Genomic DNA, 23,036 nt, shown 5'->3' with positions numbered 1-23,036 from the left:
ACTGCGTCCAGTTTTGGGCTCCACAATTCAAAAGGTATGTGGAGAAGCTTGAGAGAGTCCAGAGAAAAGCGATGTGCATGATCAGAGGTCAGGAAAACAGACCTTACGATGACAGGCTGAGAGCCATGGGGCTCTTTAGCCTAAAAAAGCGCAGGCTCAGGGGTGATCTGATGGCCACCGATAAGTTTATCAGGGGTGACCACCAGTATCTGGGGGAACATTTGTTCACCAGAGTGCCCCAAGGGATGATGAGGTCGAATGGTCATAAACTACTACAAGACCGTTTCAGGCTGGACATAAGGAAAAATTTCTTCACTGTCTGAGCCCCCAAGGTCTGGAACAGCCTGCCATCGGAGGTGGTTCAAGCACCTACATTGAACACCTTCAAGAGCAAATTGGATGCTTATCTTGTGTTGGGGAGCAACAAATGAATCGGGCCCCAAGGTCACGGTGGGCCGGGGTTGGCGATTGGAACACGAACAGGCGGGATTAGTGGTGATGGAGTCTGAATGGCGCAGATGTGTATGGTTTCTTAAACAAGTTGGATTTTATTCACTTACGCTTTGTGGAGCGTAGGCAGAGAAGCTTTTTCAGTTACAGTATCAACAAGCATACAAACGACAGAGGGGTCTGTTGGCCCACGGGGTTCACTAGTGAGCCCTTGCTTTCTACCCCCTGAGGGATAGGTGCGGCTGCTCGCTAGCTAGTCCCAGGGCTGGTCAACAGCTCATTAATTGGGAAACGAACAAAACTGTAACACAGTGCGATGAACGATGAGAACGTCGTGACGCCAGTCAGCTAGGATAACGGGTGGTTGGAGATGGAAGCCGAGGTCAGAGCCGAGACATGATGAGACAAAGCAAAGCCAGTAGAGAAAATCCGGAATCGTAGTTGGTAATCAATGTCAAAACAGTTCAGAAGCCAGAAGGTTATACACCACGAACGAGGTGAGATCGAGAACGAAAATTTAGCGAGAGCCTACGCTGAAGGAGACCAATAGACCACAGAGCCTGACTGAGAAACAGTCCCTGGTAGACAGCCTCTATTCCCAGTCAAGCGGGTCTCTCCCAGTTGTGAGACAGCTTCTGCTGAGAGCGGTCTCTGTACTCACACTGGGTCAGGCCTCTCCTCCTGAGACAGTCTCTGTCTCAGGTCTTCTCAGTCTCTCCCGGGTCTCTCTAATCTCTCTCAGGTCTCTCTCTCTAATCCCCCCCAGGGAGGGGCTCCTCAAGCTCTTATATTAATTTAGTGGCCAATCAAAACGCTCTCCTTAGAGAAATTTCTAGTCTAATTACGTCATGCTGCAGATAAACTGAGCATGTGTAGGATCAAGGTCTGTGGAGTAACTGAACATGCTCAGGACTGGAAAGTAGGTCAACATGATTGACAGGTCCTGAGGTCACCCAGAGGGCACATGCTGGACACGCTGTGGAAAATTCCATTCAGGGCCTGTCTTATCTGCGCATGATCAGACTTAACTCATGTGTTGCCAGCATTCATGCAAAATTTTGCTCTGACATCTTGCTGGGATCCTATGACCACAGCTGACTTCCTGCCCTTTGGGTGGGGGGCTGGACTCGATCTTCCAAGGTCCCTTCCAGCCCTAATGTCTATGAAATCTATGAATTACTGATAAGTGTTCAGGAAAATAACAGTTGACTGTTGGATGACTGTGGGGAAATTTTCTGCCCTGGACCACAACTTAGTATTGTTTCCAGCACATATAGCTGTAATAAGAACAAGTCACATCCAATCACCTTTAATGATTCCTGTTCTTTGTTAGTGGTGGGTAAAGCTGGTTGGAATGAGCAGTATTTTTTCATAGAAATTTTTTACTTTTCAGTAAAAAATCAAAATACCAAACAAACTACTATGGCCACAAACTGAAATATTTGATTTAGAAAAGCTCCCGAAAGGCCTCCTGAGAGCAGTCATTTGAGTGCCTGATGATTCTTTTCTATAGGTTGAGTGGTTCTTGCTTGTTTAAACAAGCCCTTGGGTATCATAGAGCAGCTGAGTTTTATTTCTAAGAACTGTTTCAAACTTAGTTTTGTTTTCAACTTTTATAAGAATACAAGCGCGCTTCTCAGTTTTTAGTACCATGGATCATTCGCATTGCCAGATTATTATGAAATCATGTTTCAGTTGGCAACATGACTTGCAAGCATGCTGTGCCAAATGGAGCTTTTGTCTGCTAACAAGGAATCTCTGTCAGGAATGGGAGATAAACTGAATCTGGCAGGAGAATGTGCATGAAGAAGCATGAATTTTGATAATTTAATTAAACACAATAATTGAATATGCATTTTCTCTTATTCCTACCTTCCCCCATTGTTTTATTTGTGATAACTAAAATGTGATTATCTGGTGAATGTTCCCACAGACAGACCTTTAAGGATGACCTGGAATTGGAAGTTCTAGCTGCAGCACCACAAAGACACTGAGCATATTAACAAAACCCTCAGTTAAGAATCTAACTGCTTTTCTAAGAATTAAATCCATGAGTACAAAAAAAAATCAGTAGAAATAAGCATCTCTTATCTTACAAAATTTCGTGGAGGTTCTTTTAAAGTTTAACGTTTTAGAAGTGGTGAAATAACATCAGCCTTGCAGTTATTTCCTATACTAATTACAAAGAGTCCAAGGGAATAGCGATAATAGAGATGTGGATATGTTTATTTCTTGTAAAAAAAACTACAACCGTTGTAAACAGTTAAAAGAGAATGCACAAAGAGTGCTTTTAATTCATTATCATTTCTGATTACTTAGCTTCAAGCCATATATGATCTAGGAGACAGGGTTCAGAAACATACAGCCCACAAACTGCATCCAGCCCACTGAGCCACTAGCTCCTGCCTGCAGAGCTAGAGGTTAAGCAGTGGGGAGCTAGTCCACAGAAACTTCTAGCTATACTCTTGTATCCACTGCTGCTTTGCTTGCTCCCTAGCCTCCCCCTGGCTACAGCATGGGTACAGATTTCAGCCAGTGGGGATCTGCACCAGGGGCTGGGCAACTGGAAGCTGCATCCAAACTATTGCCACTTCTCTTTCCCCCCTGCCCCTACCTCCCAGCTGTGGCACAGAAGTGGCAGCAGCTTGGACACAGCTTCCAGCTGGCTAGCCCTTGATGCAGCTGCCCACCAGAAACTGTGCCCATACCCTATCTGAGGAGCAGGGGGGCTGGGTGAGGCAGCAGTGACGTGTATGCAGCTCCCAACTGCCTGGCCTTGCAGCCCTCCACTGCTGACATGCCATGGAAGCCATCTGGCCTGCATCACACCAGAGCTGGGTTGATGGAGACCATGGCTTGAAAAGGTTGCTTCCTGCTGATATAGAAAATGGAGTTCGTGGTGGGGAGGGAAGCTTATGGAAATATATAACACATGTCTGCAGAGTTCTACAAGTTCTGCCTGACACTGGAGCAAAAAAAAAATTACAATACAGTAGGTTCTCTCTATTCTCTTTTCTGTTAAATGTGTGGTGTGGATATCCAGGTGTGTTTAAACTGGGATCCTTGATATAAATACTTGTTAGTTGTAAATGTTATGGTTTGCAAAGGAAAATAATTTGGTTGGACACAGTATACCGATTGCAAACTACTGTTTATTGCTTTCTCTAAAATTGGCATGTGGGAATAGCCACCACTTAAGATTACTGGCAACTTGCAAAAGATAGAAAGCATCTCTACTGAGGTTTATAATAGGGTAGAATGTGAAAATATATATTCAGAAAACTAACTTGTAAGTTATATTTCACCTTGCTGAAAGCACTAGACTTGAAAGGGTTATGGAGTCATTTCCAATAAGTAGACTATAATAGTACCAGAGTACTGAATGTCTATATGTAATTAAGCAATAGTTCAGTTTTACAATTTTAGTCTGAGATCCTTTACAAGACTTTTACAGCTATTCTGATTCTATTACAACAATTTTGCCTGTTACTCCCTTTTAGAGCAAGAAGTCAGTTTCCCTCCCTCTGTACAAGCATGTGTCACATCAGTATTGGTAAAGAAAAGCGGTTTTTAACAAATGCATCCCTTAACTTTTTAAGATGGTGCTCAGAGACTTAGTGATCAATTTTAGTAACGTGTTACCATCTATGGATCTCACTTAGGTCAGTCCTCAGATGAAACTTCAGAATGCTTTCTTCCTGCTTCATTGTGTTGGTAACATCAAACAATCACCCAACACCAGATTTTGGCCAAATTACTAAAATGTAGAAAGCATTCTGAATCCACATGGGAATGAAGCAAGTAATTGGCACAATTCTTTAAAAATAATTTGGGTATCATTACTTAACCAGACGATGGCAAGCTGTACTATAACTTGGGCTCGATAAATTCCATTGTCACTTTTCATATGGGAACCGCTCTTTGTTCCAGTGTGTTGCTTTTGCAATGTTTATTAGTGTGCTTCTCAGTAATATAAAATTATACCACTATAGCCCATATATTTAAAGCTTGAAAAACTTTTAAAAAATCCTCAAAAGGCATTTGACAAGTAACTTTCTTACTAAAGTAGTTCCAAAGCTAGTCACACATCAGAAATACTCTCTATTGGTGCTGACCTATCCAGGATGTGACAGCTAATTAGGAAGAGGCCTGCTTATTCCCATTCCTGATTATTAGGGGTTATACTGCATTAGTGATGAAAACACCCCAGTAACTGAGGCGTACTATTGGCCATTAGGGGCTGAGGGGTAAAGCTTCTAGATTCCAAGCTGTACAATCCGGCATCAGTTTGGAAGTTAATGTATTAATATGCTTGATTGCTGTTTGCAGTACGGTAGCATGATGAGTCCCCAGTCACAATCTAGATACTGAAGAAACATAATGTAAAATATCCTAAAAAAAAGTACATTTCATAAAATGTTGACCTAATTTGCTAGCGTACATTGTATTACACTTATTCTTGAATGTTCACTGCTGCAGTGTTCGTCCACTAGGGAGAAGGTATAAAATTCTGTATAAAATTCCACATTTCTATCATTTTTACTACATCTTAGCACTTGTATTTTACATAAGCTAATAAGCAGACTCAGGTTTGTCTCTGAGGGCTTTTTATTGTGCAACTAAAGCATCATGTTCAAGCCTCAGATTGTATTCTAAGCAAATATGAAGAGCAAATTGTTTAATCCAGTATTTCTCAACCTATAGGTCACGACCCAAAAGTGGGTCACAAAAATATATGAAAGAGTCGCAAACAGACTTTAAAAATGGATCATATTTTGCATAGATTTTTTGAAAAAACAGATGCTGCTTGTGCTTCATCATATGTTAACACTGTGCACACTAAAAAAAAGGGATCTGGATTTTCCGTTTGCCATGGAACAATGTGGAAAAAACAGATTTTCTCCTTTAAAGGAGAAAAATGTAGGAGACCATAGGTTTCCTCTTGCAGGCAGACAGAGTTCCAGTCTGCAAGAGGCTGCTTGGAGCTGGGGGGAGCAGGAGGAGGGTAATTAGGCAGCCAGGTATGGAGAGCAGCTCCCTACAAGTAAGTCTATGGGGCAGTGGGTGGGAGGGTAGAAACAATGTATTAGGGGGGCGGGGGGAGAGCACAGACGACATATCGGGAGGTCATGACCCAGATTTGTGCACCCACAGAAGGTATGGGACTCCAATCTGGCTGGAATGGCATGGGCAGAATCCACCTCCAAGGCCCAGCAGGCAGGATCCAGGAGGGTGAAATAGGGCAGTGAGACTCATTGCTACAGCTGCCATTGTCAGGACTCCCTTCAGCCACACTGCCAGTAGCGTCAGGAATAACTGACGGGGGTAGGCATGCTGCCCTTACTTCCTCCTGCTGCCAGCTGCTTGTACACTGGGCCATGATTCTTCCCTGCTGCCATGGTCCAGCCACTGCCACCACTCCCCTCAGGCCATTACCCCAGAGAGGAAGGGAGGTGGTGGGCTGTGCCATCACCTGCCTTTGCTGGTCCAGCCAAGCCAGAGCCCTGTGCCTGCTGTAGGCACACATATCTGGGGGAACACGTGCCTCCCTGTGCCCCTGCTCCATACACTCATCCCCTGGCCCCACACACTGTGGGCCTGGGGGCAGCAGCTTAGGAATGAGGGGCACCAGCAGGGCCAGGGGACTGCAGGTTAGGAGTCAGGGGTACCAGCAGATCAGTTCACGATCTTTTTTTCAAGTTGCACAATGATGAATGCCACTTGGGAGTAATGGGAGGCCACATGTTGATATTGGTCTTAATGTGTTCCTATTGATATTGATTTCTGCCTTTAAAATTAAGACTGTTGAGCTTCTTTAACTCATAGTGTGTAATAAATATTTTGGAGGCAAAATACTTATGTGTTTTCTGTCTAAACTATTTACTGGGTTGGGACTGGCCATCAGTGTTTACTAATGGGTCCTGGTACAAAAAAGTTTGAGAACCACTGGTTTAATCCATTTTATGGAAACAATTGCTTAGCACTGCATCAGTCCAACTCTTCCAGACAAGACCTTTGTAAGCACTGGGAGACAATGACAAAAAAAGTTTGTTATCACTTGTACTTCAAACTTCAGCCCTATTTTTTATGTCAGAGGAACACAACCACCGTGAGGCATGCATGTGCTGATGTATATTTGTAATAGAGTTTATGCTCATGAATTTTAATAATCTTTCTAACATGTTAGTCAGCCCAACTAATAAGCGGAGTCCTCATTACAATTCAGCATTTTGGCCACAGATAAGCCTGTATGGAATAAATAAGATGAAGTTGATGTTTATTGTGGTCTTAAATGGATTTACTTAAAAAAAAATACTTTTTCTTCATTTAAAACTTCCTTTGTCATCTTTGTTTCCATAAAAAAAATAATGTTCTCCACTATGTCAAACCATTTTTTATAAGGGTAGCTTCACCATTTCATTGTCTTTTCAGTCCAGGAATAGGGGGGGTGTCACCACAAGATTCTTCAAGCTTTCCTTGCTAGTGTAATACAACTATATTACTTATTGAACAAGTAAGAACCTAAATCTGCTTGGAGATTGCGTTTCTATTCTCCCCAAATATCCATCACATAAACGCTACATATACCTTGTATACGAATACTAGTAAATATTTTTGTTTGATAATGGAGATGCATTTTTATGTAGAACCACTAAAAGCAAGTGTTTGCACTTTATTTTGTTTACTGTGCTATAACTCTGAAATGATCACTGCCAAGAGTTTAGCTTTTCAGTGGCATGTTTAAGCCTAGCCTTTGGTTAAATGTTGAGTGCTTTTAAACTGATAGCTTTAGATCTTTAAAAACATAAGAAAATAGACCCAAGTCCAAATATTGCTTCTGGTTTAAGTGTAGTGGGACAGCTCAGCTCAGAAAACTAACTGTACTATTTTATCTTTAGAATGAAATCTGCTGTTTCACTGTAGCTTTCTACATGCTGAAAAACCAAATGATTTTTCAAGCTGTGGAAAGACCCAACAAGATCTTTTAAAATGTTCTTATTTGTAGCCTATTTTCAGTTAAAAACAAAAACCTGCTCCTCACAAAACCATTCTATTTCTATAATTGATTCAGGTTCCACCAAGGACTTAATTGAAACTTGCTGTGCAGCTGGACAACAGTGGGCTATAGACAATGAGGAATGCATGGAAATCCCCATAAGTGGAACTGATGGTGATATTTGCAGGTATGTAAGTCAAAAGGCTGCATGAATTGTCCACCTCCCAGGAAACTTGGAATTGGTCCATTCTTCAGATTTGTATTGGCTAACTATCAGTGGGTAAGGAGAGAATGGGGAGAATTTTTCTTAAAATCTGCAATGGAATCTAATATAAACAGATGATTTTTAAAGATTTTTTCTTACTATGGTACCAGAACAAAACACATTTTGCTTCCCAGATCTGTGGAGTTCAATCTGGTTGGACAGAGTAGATAAGTATTCCTCACAGCTCTGTTTGACAAATATTAAATCATTTTCCTCTTCATTAGTTGGCAAACTTGACAATTCATCCAAAAGTCGGGTTCTGGCACTCATTCACTGGGATTCACAGGGTATCCAAGGGAAGTTATAGAGTAGGTGCATGAAGCTGTTGAAGTCTAACCCCAGTATAACATAGTTACAAAGAAAAGAGTAGACTAACATGTTCTCCCTGTTACAGCAACTCCATGTAATACCACCGCAACCATTTGAGCCTGAAAAAGGGGCTTTAGACTGAACTGGAAATAAAATAATAATGAATGTCAGGTACAATAATGGAAACCAAATGACTTCCTTTAAATGCTGTTTCAGCATTTTAAGGTGCTGGTCTTGATTCTGAACTGATGCTGGAATAGATCAGAAGAAATATGTTATTGTAATCCACCGGATATACATTTAAAAACCAGTCTGCATTTTAGTGCAGTGTAATTTGCACATCTCAGATACATGAATTGGAAAACATAAGGGCAATTTTAGCCCTGGGCTTGTATACAGGTGGAAATCTAGTAATCCATTAGCTGCATACAGCAAGGCTGAATTTAGTCCTAAATGCTAAATCCCAATGTATCACACTAAACTGATCTCAAGAGACTTACATGAACAGAGACTACAATCAAAGGATTTTTATGCTTGTGTATTTACAAGCTCACTCTAATTTCACCTGCTCACAGGCTTTAATGGTTCAGAACTCTCTCCGTAAACTGGTGATACGTGCAATAGGAAAACATTAAATAGGAAATCCATTATCCCTTTTAGGAAATATTAAAACATGTTTCCACCTGCATAATGCAGGTGTATGTATTTTGATGCACGATGTGCTTTGGCAAAATACTGACAAGTAACTGCATAATTACCTACCTGCAAACATGCAAGTAACTAAGCTCTTTTAGTAATCATATAGTATAGAATGGATATAAACTGTCTTGATTAACAACTGTTTTTTGTCTAGAATAACAAGGTATTAACACCTAGACTTTTGCAAGTGACCAAAGAAACACTTGATCTCTTACATCACATCTGAAAAATAAGAGCCAGAACTAAATCAGGGTAGCTATACTGAAATCCACAGAACTTGGAAGTGTACCAGTTTGTGCCAACTGAAACCATCCAAGAATGCCCAGAAATGTGTTGTACCATCCTGAGGTATTAGAGCAGAACAGACTTAAAGGTGAGATTGCTGCTAACTAAATCACTGAAATAACTTCCTGCAGTGCCTGAGTTTTCCTTGGACATGTCCTATGAATGCACCTGCCAGGCATTACTTTGTTTGGCTTATGATGAAACAACTGCTGTTGATGGAGAATGGCAAATATGATAACAGAGATTACTTTTATAGACTAAACCTAGCCTTTATATATTCTTTAGGATTAGTATAAAGTTTGCATAACTTTCTGGATTTGTACAGTAAGTTGTGAATGATGTGTGAAGTGAAACATACTGCTCAAACATGCTGCTTAGCTGTGCCAGGGATCTGGTGAGGTTTTTTTCATTATGTCCAGAAGCCACTAATTAACCCTCTCCCTTGCAAACTACAGTGTCATTTCTTATTCCGTTTCAACTTGCATCCAACCCTTGCAATATCATCTAGCAAAATAAATCATCTAAAATATTTAGAATGTTTTAGCCAGTTTTGATTTTTCTCATTAATGTTATAGATGTACTTGTTCTGTTGAGAACAGAGATTAATTAATAAGAAATGATTACTAGAGCAGAGTTCTGATCATTCAGTGCTTGTGTCCTGGAACTAACCATATCGGTGCAGTCAAACTAATGCAAACCACTAAATGAGATGCACATTACCCAAACAGTGTAGGGATATATTTGAGCATATTACCGCATTAAGTTGCCCTGGTCTCAGTCCTGCTTTGTGCAACTGCAGTATGTCTATGTTAGTTCCAGCAGGTTAATAAATTGATGTTGTATCAGCATGAAACTTGTTTCTAGTGTAGATAGAGCCTCAGCTCCACTTGAAGCAATAGTCTGGTTACCTGACCTGCCTAGAGCATGTTTTGGACTGGAAACAAAAGTATGTAGTCTAAATGGTTTGGGCTCAGCATGGTTCAGTGGAATGGTCCCTTTGACATCTTAAAGTATAAACAAATTACACCACCTACAAAAATGTATTTCCTTTGTATGTTCTGTAGCAGAAAGGAACTTCTCACACCAAAGTGTAAGCTTCCACAATATTCTGAATCCATGGAGACCGGAGTCTTTTAATAATAGCTAATAGGTTTTGGATTGTTGGTGCTTGGCATCCAAAAAACAATATTCCATTCAGTCTTGGTTTTTCTGGCCTCTTTTGAAGAGCCTTAATAATCATCAATGACTTCAGTTTTTACATTTCAAATGCCTTGTGATGTCAATAAAAATGAAATTAGTTGCCATTAAAGACATTTGGATATGTGTGTAACAGGTGGTCCCTCCTTTAGCCCAACAGGAGCCGATTTGCTCATAAAGTCGAGTCAGTTCTCAGTTCCACTCCATTTATTTTACAGGGAGAATGCTTGATCCCAAAGCAAACAAGCCAAGCAGTAACATACAAAGCAATAATGTTAACAAAAGCAAAACCGACAGTCTTTCTCCAGACCGTGGGAGAGGGGCAAACCCCTAGCTCAGTGCTTACCAGCCTCCTCTCTACCCTTGCTATCCCCCTAGGGGGATCCCCAGGCTCCTAAGCAGACAGACTCCTCTCTCTAAACCCCTGCAGCTGGACATCAGCCCCTGAGTCATGCACCTCATTACAATGAGCCATTCGCATTTAAAATAAACAACTGTGTTTGTGTAGTTAGCAATTCTTACTGGAACTGGAAAAAAATGTCCTTGGAAAAAAAAAAGCACAAAAAGGGGGGAAAACCATTGTAAAATTAGTGACCATATTCATAGTGTTCAGTATGTAAAGTTAACTTCAGACTGACCTAGGTGTCCTTTGACATGAACTGTGTACTGCTCATGATCAAGTTATTGTCGCATTGCCACATGCTAGTTTGCACTGAACTGTACAACCTCTCCTTCCAATTTTTTTTCCAAGCACCAAGGAAAAAAAACCAATCTGGAAACTTTTTTTTTGCTTAGAAAAGAAAAGCCCTTGGCTTCCTGGGAGACCATTTTTATTGAAATAATTATACATATCTAATTGTCAACAGTTTTTTGCTTTGAAATTGATGTCTGTGAAGGACAGCCAATTGGCTTTTTGCAATTGGCTGTTAAAAAGCACCAGGCCTTAGTGCTGGTGTAACAGCATCAGTGCATATTTATGAGGCCAGGGGTTGGGGTGGATGGAGGCTACATCCCTTGGGTCTACCATTTTAAGGATGGCTACTTGAATTATAACCTGTAACTGGTACCAGAATTAACTATCACCAATGAGTGGTTCTGTATGGAAAAAGTAAGGCTTCCATGCTTTTCCCATATCACTGCAAAATGAGTATACAACAGATACATATTTGTATTCTTAATGGTTTCGCTTTTCCTAGGAAGCTACTACTTGGGTTATCTAAATACTGATAGACAGATTCATATACTGAGGTCAAAAGGCAGTATTGTAATCCTTTAAAGATATCTCTCACATTAGCCTTTAAAAAAGAAAATTCAGATTGATTTTAAAAATACCAGAATCTGTCACAGGCCTGGGTAAGGTGTAAGATTCGGTAGATAACTATCTTCATTATTAAAACATGCATCTTCTTTCAAGTCTGAATTTGAACTTCTGGTCAAAGGCTCTTGTTAGACCTCTGGTCTGCTGGACTGAAAGGTCCTTTCTTTTCAAATTTTGGTTCCTCTGGTAGACTTTTATAGACTGATACCAAATCAGACCTTCTCTCTGACAAGATAAACAGGCTGGATTTCTTGAGTCTTACCATGTTTTCCAACATAAATGAAGTAGAATATAACGGATGAAATCCTGGCTGCAGTAAGATCAATGGAAAAACTCCTTTTGTCAGTAGGGACAGGATTTCACCTAATTTACACTCCTTAATTCTTCTTTTTTCTATGTGTATATCTTCCCAATTCCAATAGCACTCATTCTCACTGCCTGTTCTTTCATATAGCCTGATGGGCACTGTCTTTTGAATGCCAGCTAATGCCTGATCTGTTCTGTCATTTTGCAGAATTGCTCAGAAGCAATGTTGTGTCTCATACTTAAAAGAAAACAGCTGTGTTACTGGCATGATTGCAGCCAAGGAAGGAGTTTTGTGTGGACCTGATGAAAGTGACACCTGTGGAGGATCTTCTTATAAGGCAAGGCCCTGTTGTACTACTCCAAAGCTTGTTTTTCAGTTTTATGCATTTATAACATGCTTTATATTTGTTCTCTGTAGCTTAGTTAATTATAAAGTTTCCTGAGTAAGGCATGGAAATAACCCTTAGCTAAGTATTACATTTAGGCTCAATTGTGCCTGATGGGCTTATTCAGTGATTTGAAACTTTCTAATAATGGTCATTTGTGTAGTCTGTGTCTGCATTTTTAAGATGAAACTTGCTGTTTTTATTGCTGCATTCCCTATTTAGAAGAATTGAGAAATCCAGGTTTGTTTTATAGTTATAGCATAGGTTTTAGAAAATTATGGGAGAAAGCCGAATCAAAGATGTAACTGCAGAAGCCCATGACTGAACAACTTGTCTGCTTAGGTACAATATTAACTTTCAGTTTAATTTAGCAGTTAAACAAGCTTTTGATTAGAGAAATAAATATTTAGATGATTAGAGAACTTTACCTCATCCATAAGAAAGGCTATTAACTGGTGGTTCATGTTAAAAATCAGTACCACAATTTTAGTTTGTTTAAATCAGACCAGCTGTATTGAAGTAATTTTACGCTTACACCAGGTTTCATCAGTTGAAGACTTGGCCTTTTACTTGTTATGCTGGTTTCCTTAGATTGTACTCATTAAAAGCTTAATATGATTTATGTAGGCACACCTAGGCTCACGTGTAACTTCAATTGTCTAAGCAGGAAACATTATTATCTCTGTCTGCTCTGATACATCAGAGATTCCTGAGGATAATTTTATTCATGAGCAAGGAAGGTGTACCTAGTTTATAGTATATGTTTTAATTACCTTAAACATTTCAATGGATAATTTAGTTTTCAAATATTACTGGGGACAAAATTCTGCCTTCAGAAACACAGAAAGGAAGCTTTTGTATCCAGGGGAATAATTTAGTTTCTGAAATAGGTCAGAAGTGCTACTTTTAGGTTTCTGCTGCCAGTCTCTCCTGTGCACTGTAAAGCACTATTATCTAGATTGTACCTGTTCACACATTATAAGCTTAGGCAGTAGAACAGCAGTTCCCAAACTCTGACAGATTGCGTATCATCAATTTAAAACGATACAGCTTTAAGTACCAACAGCAAATTTTTCATACACATGGGTAACAGACTATTTATTAAACCAACATCAAAACCTTTAGTAATCATAAAACAATGTTTTATCAGTTACAGTAGCCATATAAAATAATTATAAATTGGAAAGAAGACAGTGATTACCTGTTCAGAGATGCTTTTCGGGATGTCTGGGGATGTCTTTAGTGGGAGGGGTAAGCTTGTTTGACAGAACACAGTATTCTGATGTCTGGTGTGGGGCTGTGGCTGTGTGTGTATGGGGTTTGGAGCCCAGGGAGGAGGTGTCCCTGCACACCCTGGCAGGATGCGGGGTACTGTGGATCAGGAATGAGGGGCAGCAGCAGGGCTGAGGGTTCTGTGGCCTGGCGCACGCACGCACGCACACACACACACACACACACGGAATCAGGAGAGCGAAGGGGGGGAAGATAGAGGCCCTCATGATGAGGGAGGGAGTGGGACAGGGGCTGGGGTGAATGGGACCCTGGGGCTGGGGTGGGTCATAGGACGGAGCAATGGGAGGATCACTCAGGGGAGCAGGGGGCATGGCTCCTTGCAATTGTGCACACCCTTGGAGGAGGCATGGGGTACATGCCCCCTAGATTTGTGCATGGGGCAGAGGCAGGTTGCTGCTGTGCACCGCATGCTAAGCTCTGCACCCCACTGCATCCGGAGCTGCTCCCGATGCCATGTGCCTTCCAGGCCTTCTAAGCCTGGAAAGGCTTAGGTCGCCACAGGAGGGGCCACATCTTTTTGTGTTGGCCCTGCTGGGGGGATGGCTGGCCCCAGAGGAGAAACTCCCCCCCAGGGAGCAACGGCGTGCCCACTGGGCTCTGCACCCTGCTATCATTGCCTCAGGAGCCACACGAGATCCTATGTTGTGCCTCTGGGCCCTGGGAAGTCAGGGACTACAGAAGGTAAATGGCATTGCACATGGCTCCCAAGGCAGTGGCAGTGGGGAGCAGAGCCCAGCATGCAGTGGGCAGCTCGCCTCCATCCTGTTAATAAATCTGGGGGGCATGTGCCCCCTATTATTCCCATGGGGTGCATGCACCAGCAGGACCCCCCTGCATCCTTGGATGAGCCATCTGGTTTCTGACTATCTCACCACCCACTCTGGGGCCTCATTTGCCCCTGCCTCTGTCCCACTCCCTCCCTTACCATGGGGGCCTCAATCTGCACAACCTCCTCTCCCCCACATCCCTTCCCCCCAACATACTTACTTGTAGGGTGCTGCTCCAGACACAGCCGCCCTGCATTCCTGGCCATGTGCAGCAGGCTGTGGCTCTGTGTGTGTGTGTGTGTACGTGCGCGCGCGCGCATGCACCTCCCCCTGGCCTCCTGTGTACCACTCAGGTTATTTGTGTACCACTGGTACCACAGTTTTGGAACTGCTGCAATAGAATGAACACAGAGAAATACCTAGACTCCTTGTAACTAAAGGTTTAAATATTGAAAGAAGTGACTTCATCCTTCATCTTCCAAATAAAGGAAAAAAAGTGTTCCATACATTTCATTCTGTGGGTCATTTGGAAAGACCCAAAAACCAAGATCCTATCTGTTCTATGGAAACATTAAAGCCTTGTTCACACTAGAAGAAAGCCACTATAACTGGTTTAGAGTTGGTCAAAAGTCCTAAATTGACAGTGATAGAATGTGACTGGGCAGAGCACCACTCTGTAAGGAAATTCTTGCCATGGTTTTGACTGGCTTGGCAGAACCAGCTCTGGATGTGCAAATTTAGTTCAGTTTTTGTCCCCATTCAATTATTGGACTTTTTGCTGACAGTTGCAATTGCAGCCAGTTTAACTTAGCTTTTGCATCTGAGGCCTGACTTGTTAGTAACTAAACTAATTTTATTTTACTTAATTTAGATGGGCAGTTCCAAAGAGTTTGCAACGTAGAAATGATAACTGGGCACACTGAGTTGCACTGTTAGTGAAACTGTCAGCAGTTTATCTGCTCTTCTTTTCCTTCTGTTGAGAAGAGAAACTCTGAGCTCTGTCAGGTATTTTCTAACTATTGATTTTTGGCTGCAGTCCTCTAAATGCAATTATTAGGGTGTGAGGGCATTTATTAATATTCAAATCCATGGTGGGTATCTTCATTTACATACAGTCTCCTTGTGGGGAGCAGGGAGATGCAGCTTCTCCACAGCCTTACTTGATTAGTTACCCATTATGCATAAACTTGATTGGTGTTCAGTAAGTGCTCTTGAAACACGTTTAGGGGTTAGTATTACTTGTCTGATGCACTTTCATGGCCTGACTATGAAAATTGCACATGGCCTTGAGTAAATGGCAGTATAGTCTTCCCCCTTCTGACTTCCCCATCTCTATAGCTAATACCCTGAGGCATGTGCCCCACAAAGGCTCAATTCACTTTCTCTCTCTCTCTCTCACCAATATTCAGAGGAAGCTCACAGTCTGCAGTCTCTTTAGATACACACATGGGGGGAAAGGAAAAGCAAATTGTCCAGCAAACACACTGTTACCTGCCCCTACTTTTTGTAGTCACCAGTTCTGTTGGTGTTTAGGGAGGTTGAGGAATACAAATGGAAGGGCACTTTTGGGCAATGAATGCTTGGAGGGAACAGTATCTACTTTCTTAAGCAGAGCGCAGGAACTAATATTGTTATTGTTGCTCATACAGAGTATTAGGGATGGCCCTTTTTACCATGTCACTGACTCATGTAAGGTCCAGGTAAGTGGTTCTCAACCTTCTTAGACTCAAGACACCCTTAGAAAATGCCAGCTCTTCATCTTCACTTGTTTCTTGACTATGAACAAGTTAAGGAGCAATCCTTCTGTTGCAGAGAACTCAGAAAACCCACAACAAGATGCTTTTGATGCTATGGATTCCTATTTGAAATCTTGTTTTGAAAATGTGAATTATATGTAAGGTGTTACCAGACCTAACCATGCTAAAATTGGACCAGAAAACAGGCTTCATGTGCTCCCAGTAGCCTAGGTTGTAATGTATTGTACTAGTTAGTAGGGGTGTACGAAGCAGGCCATATTCAATTGAGATTTAGCCCGATTCAGGGGACAGTGATTCAGGTCGCTGATTCAGATCACTGTCCCGATTTTCTTTTCGGCCAAATCCAAATCTGAAGATTTGATTCTGATTTGGAGAATCAGTGATTTGGCCATAGACACAGATTTTGTTTTTTTCTACATACCTCGAGGTACCGGGCACGGCTTGTGAATGCTGAGATGGTGGGGCTGATGGAGTGTTTCACAGGAACATGGGGGGGCCCCCTGCATACTTGGCAACAGACCTGGGAGTGGACCAGAAGTAGTTCCGGTCCACTTCCAGGTCCACTACCAAGTGCATAGAGGACCCCCCTCCACCCCCAGCTCTGTGATTGGACGCAGGGGGACCCCAGGTACCCCCCCAGACCCAGGAGGCACCAGTTGCCAAGCTGGGGGGGTGGGGAGGAGCATCCCCCGTACACTCCGTAGCAGACCCGGAAATGGACCGGAAGTGGTTCTGGTCCACTTCTGGGTCTGCTGCTGAGCACGCTGGGGACCCCCCCCCCCCCCATGCTCCTGTGGAACACTATCATCCCCACCATCTCAGCATTCATGAGCTGTGCCTGGTGCCTCAAGGTATGCAGAAAAAGCATATAAAGCTGTGTCTATGGCTGAGATTAATGGGTCTCCTGATTCAATTTGGATTCAGAGATTCAGCCACCAAATTGGATCAAATGCTTTCCGAATCAAATCGGCCACTGAAGCTTTGCACAGCCCTACTTGTTAGAATATTTGAAATGCTGAAAGCTTTGTGCCTAGGTCTATCACATTGCTGTAGTCTATAGCAAAATATGAAAAAGGCAAACTGATTGCCCGTCAGGATAGGGCAGTGTGTTTGCTAGTGTGTAAGGCTTGCTGAAAAGCAGGGAAAGCATGTATTTATTATGCATAATTAATAAGCAGATGAATTGGCATCATTTGAACTTTCATGGAACAGTAATTTCCCTCAGCCATGGAAAGCGTAAGTATGTATGTGCAGTGAGCACACTGATATTTGATATCCAATTTACTGAGATGGCTCAAGATGTCAAAAAAATCACCTTTTCATTTATTTTTGCTGCTACAGTTTTCTCATAAATCAGGGATAATCGCACATCAAATGAGAAGCCAGTGAAATGGTAACCTGCTCTCCCAGCCATGGTACTGAAGACTACCTATGCAGTTTTTAAAAATTTATCTGACAGCTAGACAATTTCAAATGGAGCACAACTGCTTATGGTTAAGATTTTCTAAATTTATTGTACATTGCCTCAAAGAACCAGCAGACATTCCCAAATCTAGCCTACAGTATATCAAAATATATGCATATCACTGTGGTAGCTATATGGAATTGCTTCTACAGCATTCACCTTTTGGTTTCCACGTGCTCTGTAACTGAAGTTTATGCTACTACTAGGCTTTTAATGGCTGTCCCATCTTCAGCTGTTTTTGCTGGAGCCAGAATAAGGAGTGAAACACTTATTTTTGTAACTGACTAAATCCTAAGCATACTTTCTGATCACCTCCTTCTTAAGGATCAATCCTCATTTTCCATCTCTCTGTGATACAGCGCACAAAAAAGATAAGTGACTAATAGTCTCCTTCTCTCTCTTTCATTTTTTACAGCAATGTTGTGATTGTTGCTCTCTAGGACTGAGAGTAAAAAATGAAGGGAAAACCTGTGAGTCCAACCCAAACTTGGGCTACCCTTGCAACCATGTGATGCTTTCTTGCTGTGAAGGAGAAGATCATCTCATATCTCCAGAAATAAAAAGGCATCCTGAGCCTCTGCCAACAATGTCCCCTGAAAAAAGTAGGTAGCCTCTCTTGAATTGCAGGTGGTTGTAGATGTGAAAGGTGTGTCCACTACAGGCTATAGATAAGGTGATCCTTTAGAAGCACACTCATATGCACTTTCAGGAGATGTCCTAAGTTTTACAAACAGTGATGTTGTTGCAAAAATGATTAGATGTTCTGAACTTTAGGCACTCACCCACCTATTAGTACTTCATTATCTAGGAAGTTGGACAGTGCAGACTGCTGTGTGCCCCATAAATGACTTAAGCAGGACCATTCAGTTTTCTGTATGTAAAATACTAACGCTTAGACAAATTCTCAGTCCTCTTTCCTTATTGCTTGTCACACCACAGGAGCAAAGGGGAGTAAGCAAGTAACTTTTAAATAGTTTTTCTCAAAAAGTACTAGCTCTTCAGTAGGCACATTGTGTCGAAAGAAACACTGCGCTGAGATAGAGAGACTGGGCCAGTTGACAGTTAAAAAGTTCTCACCAGATGGTGTGCTAGTTCATGCTTCAGTGAATACAAAGTGGAACAGCTTCAACAGAGAATGAAAGGCCCTCACCTCAGAATATCCTACAGGGCCACAAGGGAATGGATTTTATTCACAAAACAGAAGAGGAGAAGGAGGTGATGGTCACATCTTTATATCCAGTGGTTGGGGCACTTTGGAGAGGTGGGAGATCAAGCTACTGTTTCAAAGCAAATACAGAAGAATTTAATCTCATATCCCAGTAAGTGTCCTAACCACTGGGCTATAGGGTACAAAACTACAACTTCCTCTTATTCCTCCTTGAGTGTATGAATGTCACCTAAGTTCCTCTGTGAATTAAGCCTGAAAAAATAAACTTGTGTTTTGAAAGTATCTTATTACCTATATTTTTTTCATATTTTCAGCCCAAACTGTTTATCAAATATAGCCTGAAACTCTGCTTGAGGCCCCTGACAGACATTAATTTAAAGGTGTAATGGGATCTGATGCATGATCCCAACAGTTGTACTTCCTGCCATGCCACGTGTATGGCAGGAGATGCAGTTGTGGGATTGACAATTAGATCCCATTGAGTCATATTTGTAGGTGCAGCAGGAGCACCTGTATTGGCAAGAAGCAAGTTTGACTCCCTGTGCTGCCCCAGTTGAAATCTGTAGTCAGCTGACTGGGACTTCTGGGTAGGAGAGTGTATGGTGGGCTCCCCTAGCTGGGGCCCCGATCAGCTGATGGGCACCCCCAGCCTCTGGAGCACATAGAAGTCTTGAAGGGTTTCAGTGCAGTTTTGGAGGCTGGGAGCACTGGCCACACATTCAGTTAAAGGCATAAAAGGAACCAGACCCAAAGTTATAATGCATATTTTGTGTAATTTCTTTTGTGCTCCAAGGATTGTGTCCTTGAGGCATGACCACTCCTTCATGTACCCCATTTGCCTTCCATCCCTGGTCCCACATCACCTCCTCTACTAATGCCAGGAGCCTGCCAAAGTCAGCATTTTTGAAGTCCAGGACTTCAATCCTGCTAGTTGATTTGTCAACTTTGTGAGGGACAATGAACCTGATGAGCTCATGGTCACTGTCACCCAGGCTACCCTCAATGTTCAAGCCACACATCAGATCATCTCCTTTGGTCAAGACCAAGTTTAGGAGAGTGGTACATCTAAACTTCCTTTTATGTTTTGCTCACTGAAGCCTGCTAAGCCAAGCTGGTCTTCTGCCATACTTGCTAGTCATCCAGTGCATTGGGATGTTTCATTCCTGCACCCTAAGTAAGGTTTTTGCACCTTTGGTAAGGTACAGCGAGCTCTCCTGGACTCCTTTCCTCCTCAAACTGGCCTCCCAGGGGATCCTAACCATCCATTCCCTCAGTGAGTCAAAGTCTGCTTTTCTCAAGTCCAGAGTCCATACTCTGCTGCTCTCTTTCCTTGGGATCATGAACTGCCCAAGTTGCCATCCACTACTACATTCCTCACCAATTCCTCCCTCTTTGTGAGCAGCAGGTCAAGAAGAGCATGACCCTTAGCTTACTTCTCTAATGCTTGCACCAGGAAGTTGTCCCCAGCACCCTCCAAAACTTCCTCAGTTACTTGTTGACTGCTATATTGCCCTCACAGCAGATGTCAGGGTGATTGAAGTCCCCCATGAGAACGAGGTTCCTGTGATTGGGAAACTTCCATTTGCTGTTTAAAGAAAGCCTCATTTACCACATCCTCTTGGTCTTGTTGTGGTGGTTGCCTGCTATAGACCACATCACCCTTGTTGCTCTCCCCTCTGACCTAACCAAGAGACTTTCAATAGGTATATCTCCAGCTTCATACTAGAGCTCTGAGCAATACAGCTCTTTACATAAAGTACAACTCCTCCTCCTCTTCTACCCTGCCTGTCCTTCCAGAACAGAACTGTTCCCATGAAGGTGAAATGTAGCAGAAGGGCTGACAAGCCCTTCTGGCTCAATAGGGACATTGCAGTCCTCCTTGAAAAAGAAAAAAGAGGCGTACACGCAGTGGAAGCTAGGGACAGTCCTCAAGGAGGACTATATGACAGTGGTCCACACTTGTAGGCAACTGAGTTTAAGTTAGTCAAGGACAATAAGAAGTCCTTCTTTAGGTATGTAGGGAGCAGAAGGAAAACAAATGGAAGTATGGGGCCCTTGCTTAACACCTTGGGACAGCTGGTAATGGACACTCAGGGAAAAAACTGAACTCCTGAATGCCCATTTTGCTTCGGTATTTCACCAGACCAAGGGGAAAGACAAGCAAGATAAGGATCACAGAGGGCATGGTGGGAATGATAGCCTTCCCATTGTGGATGCTGAGCTGGTACAAAACCAGCTAGAAAAGCTAGACATTTATAAGTCAGCAGGACCAAATAGACTTCACCCAAGAGTGCTGATGGAGCTGGCTGAGGTCATTGTGGAACCCCTGGCAAAACTCTTTCAGAAATCGTGAGACACAGGGGAGAGTCCTGAGGATTGGAAGAAGGCCAAGATTGTGCCCATCTTCAAGAAGGGGAAGGAGGACCTGGGCAACTATAGGCCAATCGGCCTAACCTCCATCCCATGGAAAATCCTGCAAAAACTCATTAAAGAATCTATGTGTGATACCCTCATTGAGCATAAGATTCTGAATGACAGCAAGCATGGCTTTGTTGCCGGTATGTCTTGTCTTGCCTATCTCATCTCTTCCTATGAACAGGTCTCTCACCACCTGAACATGGGAGAGAAGGGTGGTGTTATATACCTAGACTTTCAAAAGGATTTTGATCTAGTATCCCATGATATCCTTGTGGAAAAATTGGAAGATTGTGGGCTTAACTGCTCAACAGTTCAGTGGGTGGAAAACTGGCTGCATGGTAGGACCCAGGGAGTTCTCATGAACAGATCTGTGTCATCCTGGCAAGAAGTAGCCAGTAGTGCCCCTTGGGTCCATGGTTGGACTGATAAAGATGTTGGAAAAACACCCATGATTTGGATGTGGGGGTGAAAAGCTCGCTGGCCAAGTTTGTGGATTACCGCAAGTTATGGGGGAGCGTGGTCATGCCAGAAGATGGGTTGTAGGTACAGGCAGACCTGGAGAGGCTGGAGAGTTGGGCGGACCAGAACCAGATGAAGTTCAACACTGAGAAGTGTAAGGTGCTCCATCTAGAGGCAAACAATTCCCAACTTACCTACGGGCTCGTTGGCGACAGTTTGACTTGCGCCACGGCCAAAAGGGACCTAGGGATAGTGATTGAGCATCGCATGAGCTGACAATGCAGTGCTGTGGCCAGCAGGACAGACAACACACTGGCATGCATTAACTGTTGCATCTCATTCAAAACTAAGGAAGTGATACTCCCACTGTACTCCACTGATGTACTCCCACTGTTGAGATGGCAGCTTGAGTACTGCATCCAGTTCTGGGCGCCACACTTCAACAAGGACATAGAAAAACTTGAGAGGGTCCAGAAAAGAGCCACCTGTATGATCAGGGACTTGCAAGATAAGCCATATGAGGAGAGGCTCAGTGGCTTGGGCCTCTTCAGTCTACAGAAGAGAGGTCTGAGGAGGGGACTTAGTAGCACCTTACTGCTACATCAGGGGAGTATATCAAGAACTCGGTGAACAGCTGTTCACCAGGGCACCCCTGGAAAAGACAAGGAGCAATGGATACAAACTCCTAGATGGCTGCTTTATGCTCAATTCCAGGAAAAACTCCTTCAAGGTCAGGGTGTCCAGACTGAAATAAACTCCTTCCAGTGGTGGTGCAGTCACCTGCCCTGGAAATCTTCAAAAGGAGACTGGACAGTAAGGCTGTGCAAAGCTTCAGGTGCTGATTCGATTTGGCCTGATTCAGTGGCCGAATCTCCAAATCAGAATCGAATCGGGACCAATGAAAAGGTCCGAATTGATTCAAAGCTCTCCAAATTATCAGAAAAGATTTGGAGAGCTTCAATGATTTGGACAGTCTCCATCAGCTGCAGCAGGGTGCTGGTGGCAGTCTCGGAGCCGGTAAGTAAGGGGTGAGACAGGAGGGGCTGGGGGAGGGGACCACAGGGGGACTGCCCCATGCTGCATGGGGGGCTCTGCCATGAGCCCCACTCATGGCTGCCCCACCCACCCCAGCTCCAGCCTTTTAAGGAAAAAGTCACAAGAAGAACCCTGGGACTTGCTGGTTCCTGCAGTAGCCTCGGGGCTTCAGGGGGCTTGTGCAGAACCCCACATGTAGCAGGGGGCAGCAGGGATTGCCCCAGCTGGCAGAAACTAGTGAGCCCGGGAGGTTTTCTTGTTTGTTTGTTTGTTTTTAAAGGGCCAGAGCTGGGGCAGGCAGGGTAGCCATGGTGGAGGGGAGGGTTGGGATAGTGGGGGGCATCAGGGAGCCCCCCCACAGTGTGGGGCACTGGGGAGTCCGTGAGGATCGCCCCCCCCCCCACCTGGCAACACCTGGTGAGGTGGTGCTTTTTTTTTTTTTTTTTAATGCCGGGGGGTGGG

At 43.1% G+C, this 23,036-nt stretch overlaps 1 protein-coding gene across 4 annotated transcripts in view; it reads left to right on the top strand.

Annotated features, from left to right (window-relative positions):
* FBLN2 (fibulin 2) overlaps positions 1 to 23,036 on the top strand; it is a 250,793-nt gene that overhangs the window by 170,306 nt on the left and 57,451 nt on the right. For all 4 annotated transcript variants that reach the window (XM_019505060.1, XM_019505061.1, XM_019505062.1 and 1 more), the window contains 3 exons: positions 7,523 to 7,634; positions 12,035 to 12,164; positions 17,910 to 18,096. In XM_019505060.1, the coding sequence (XP_019360605.1) occupies positions 7,523 to 7,634; positions 12,035 to 12,164; positions 17,910 to 18,096 (429 nt within the window). The remainder of the gene's footprint in view (positions 1 to 7,522; positions 7,635 to 12,034; positions 12,165 to 17,909; positions 18,097 to 23,036) is intronic.

This window comes from Gavialis gangeticus, unplaced genomic scaffold, assembly GCF_001723915.1.
Source record: "Gavialis gangeticus isolate Ggan-Ray unplaced genomic scaffold, GavGan_comp1, whole genome shotgun sequence".
Classification (NCBI taxonomy): domain Eukaryota; kingdom Metazoa; phylum Chordata; order Crocodylia; family Gavialidae; genus Gavialis; species Gavialis gangeticus.
Note: the sequence above shows the minus strand (reverse complement) of the source record. Positions and strands in the feature narration are given on the sequence as shown.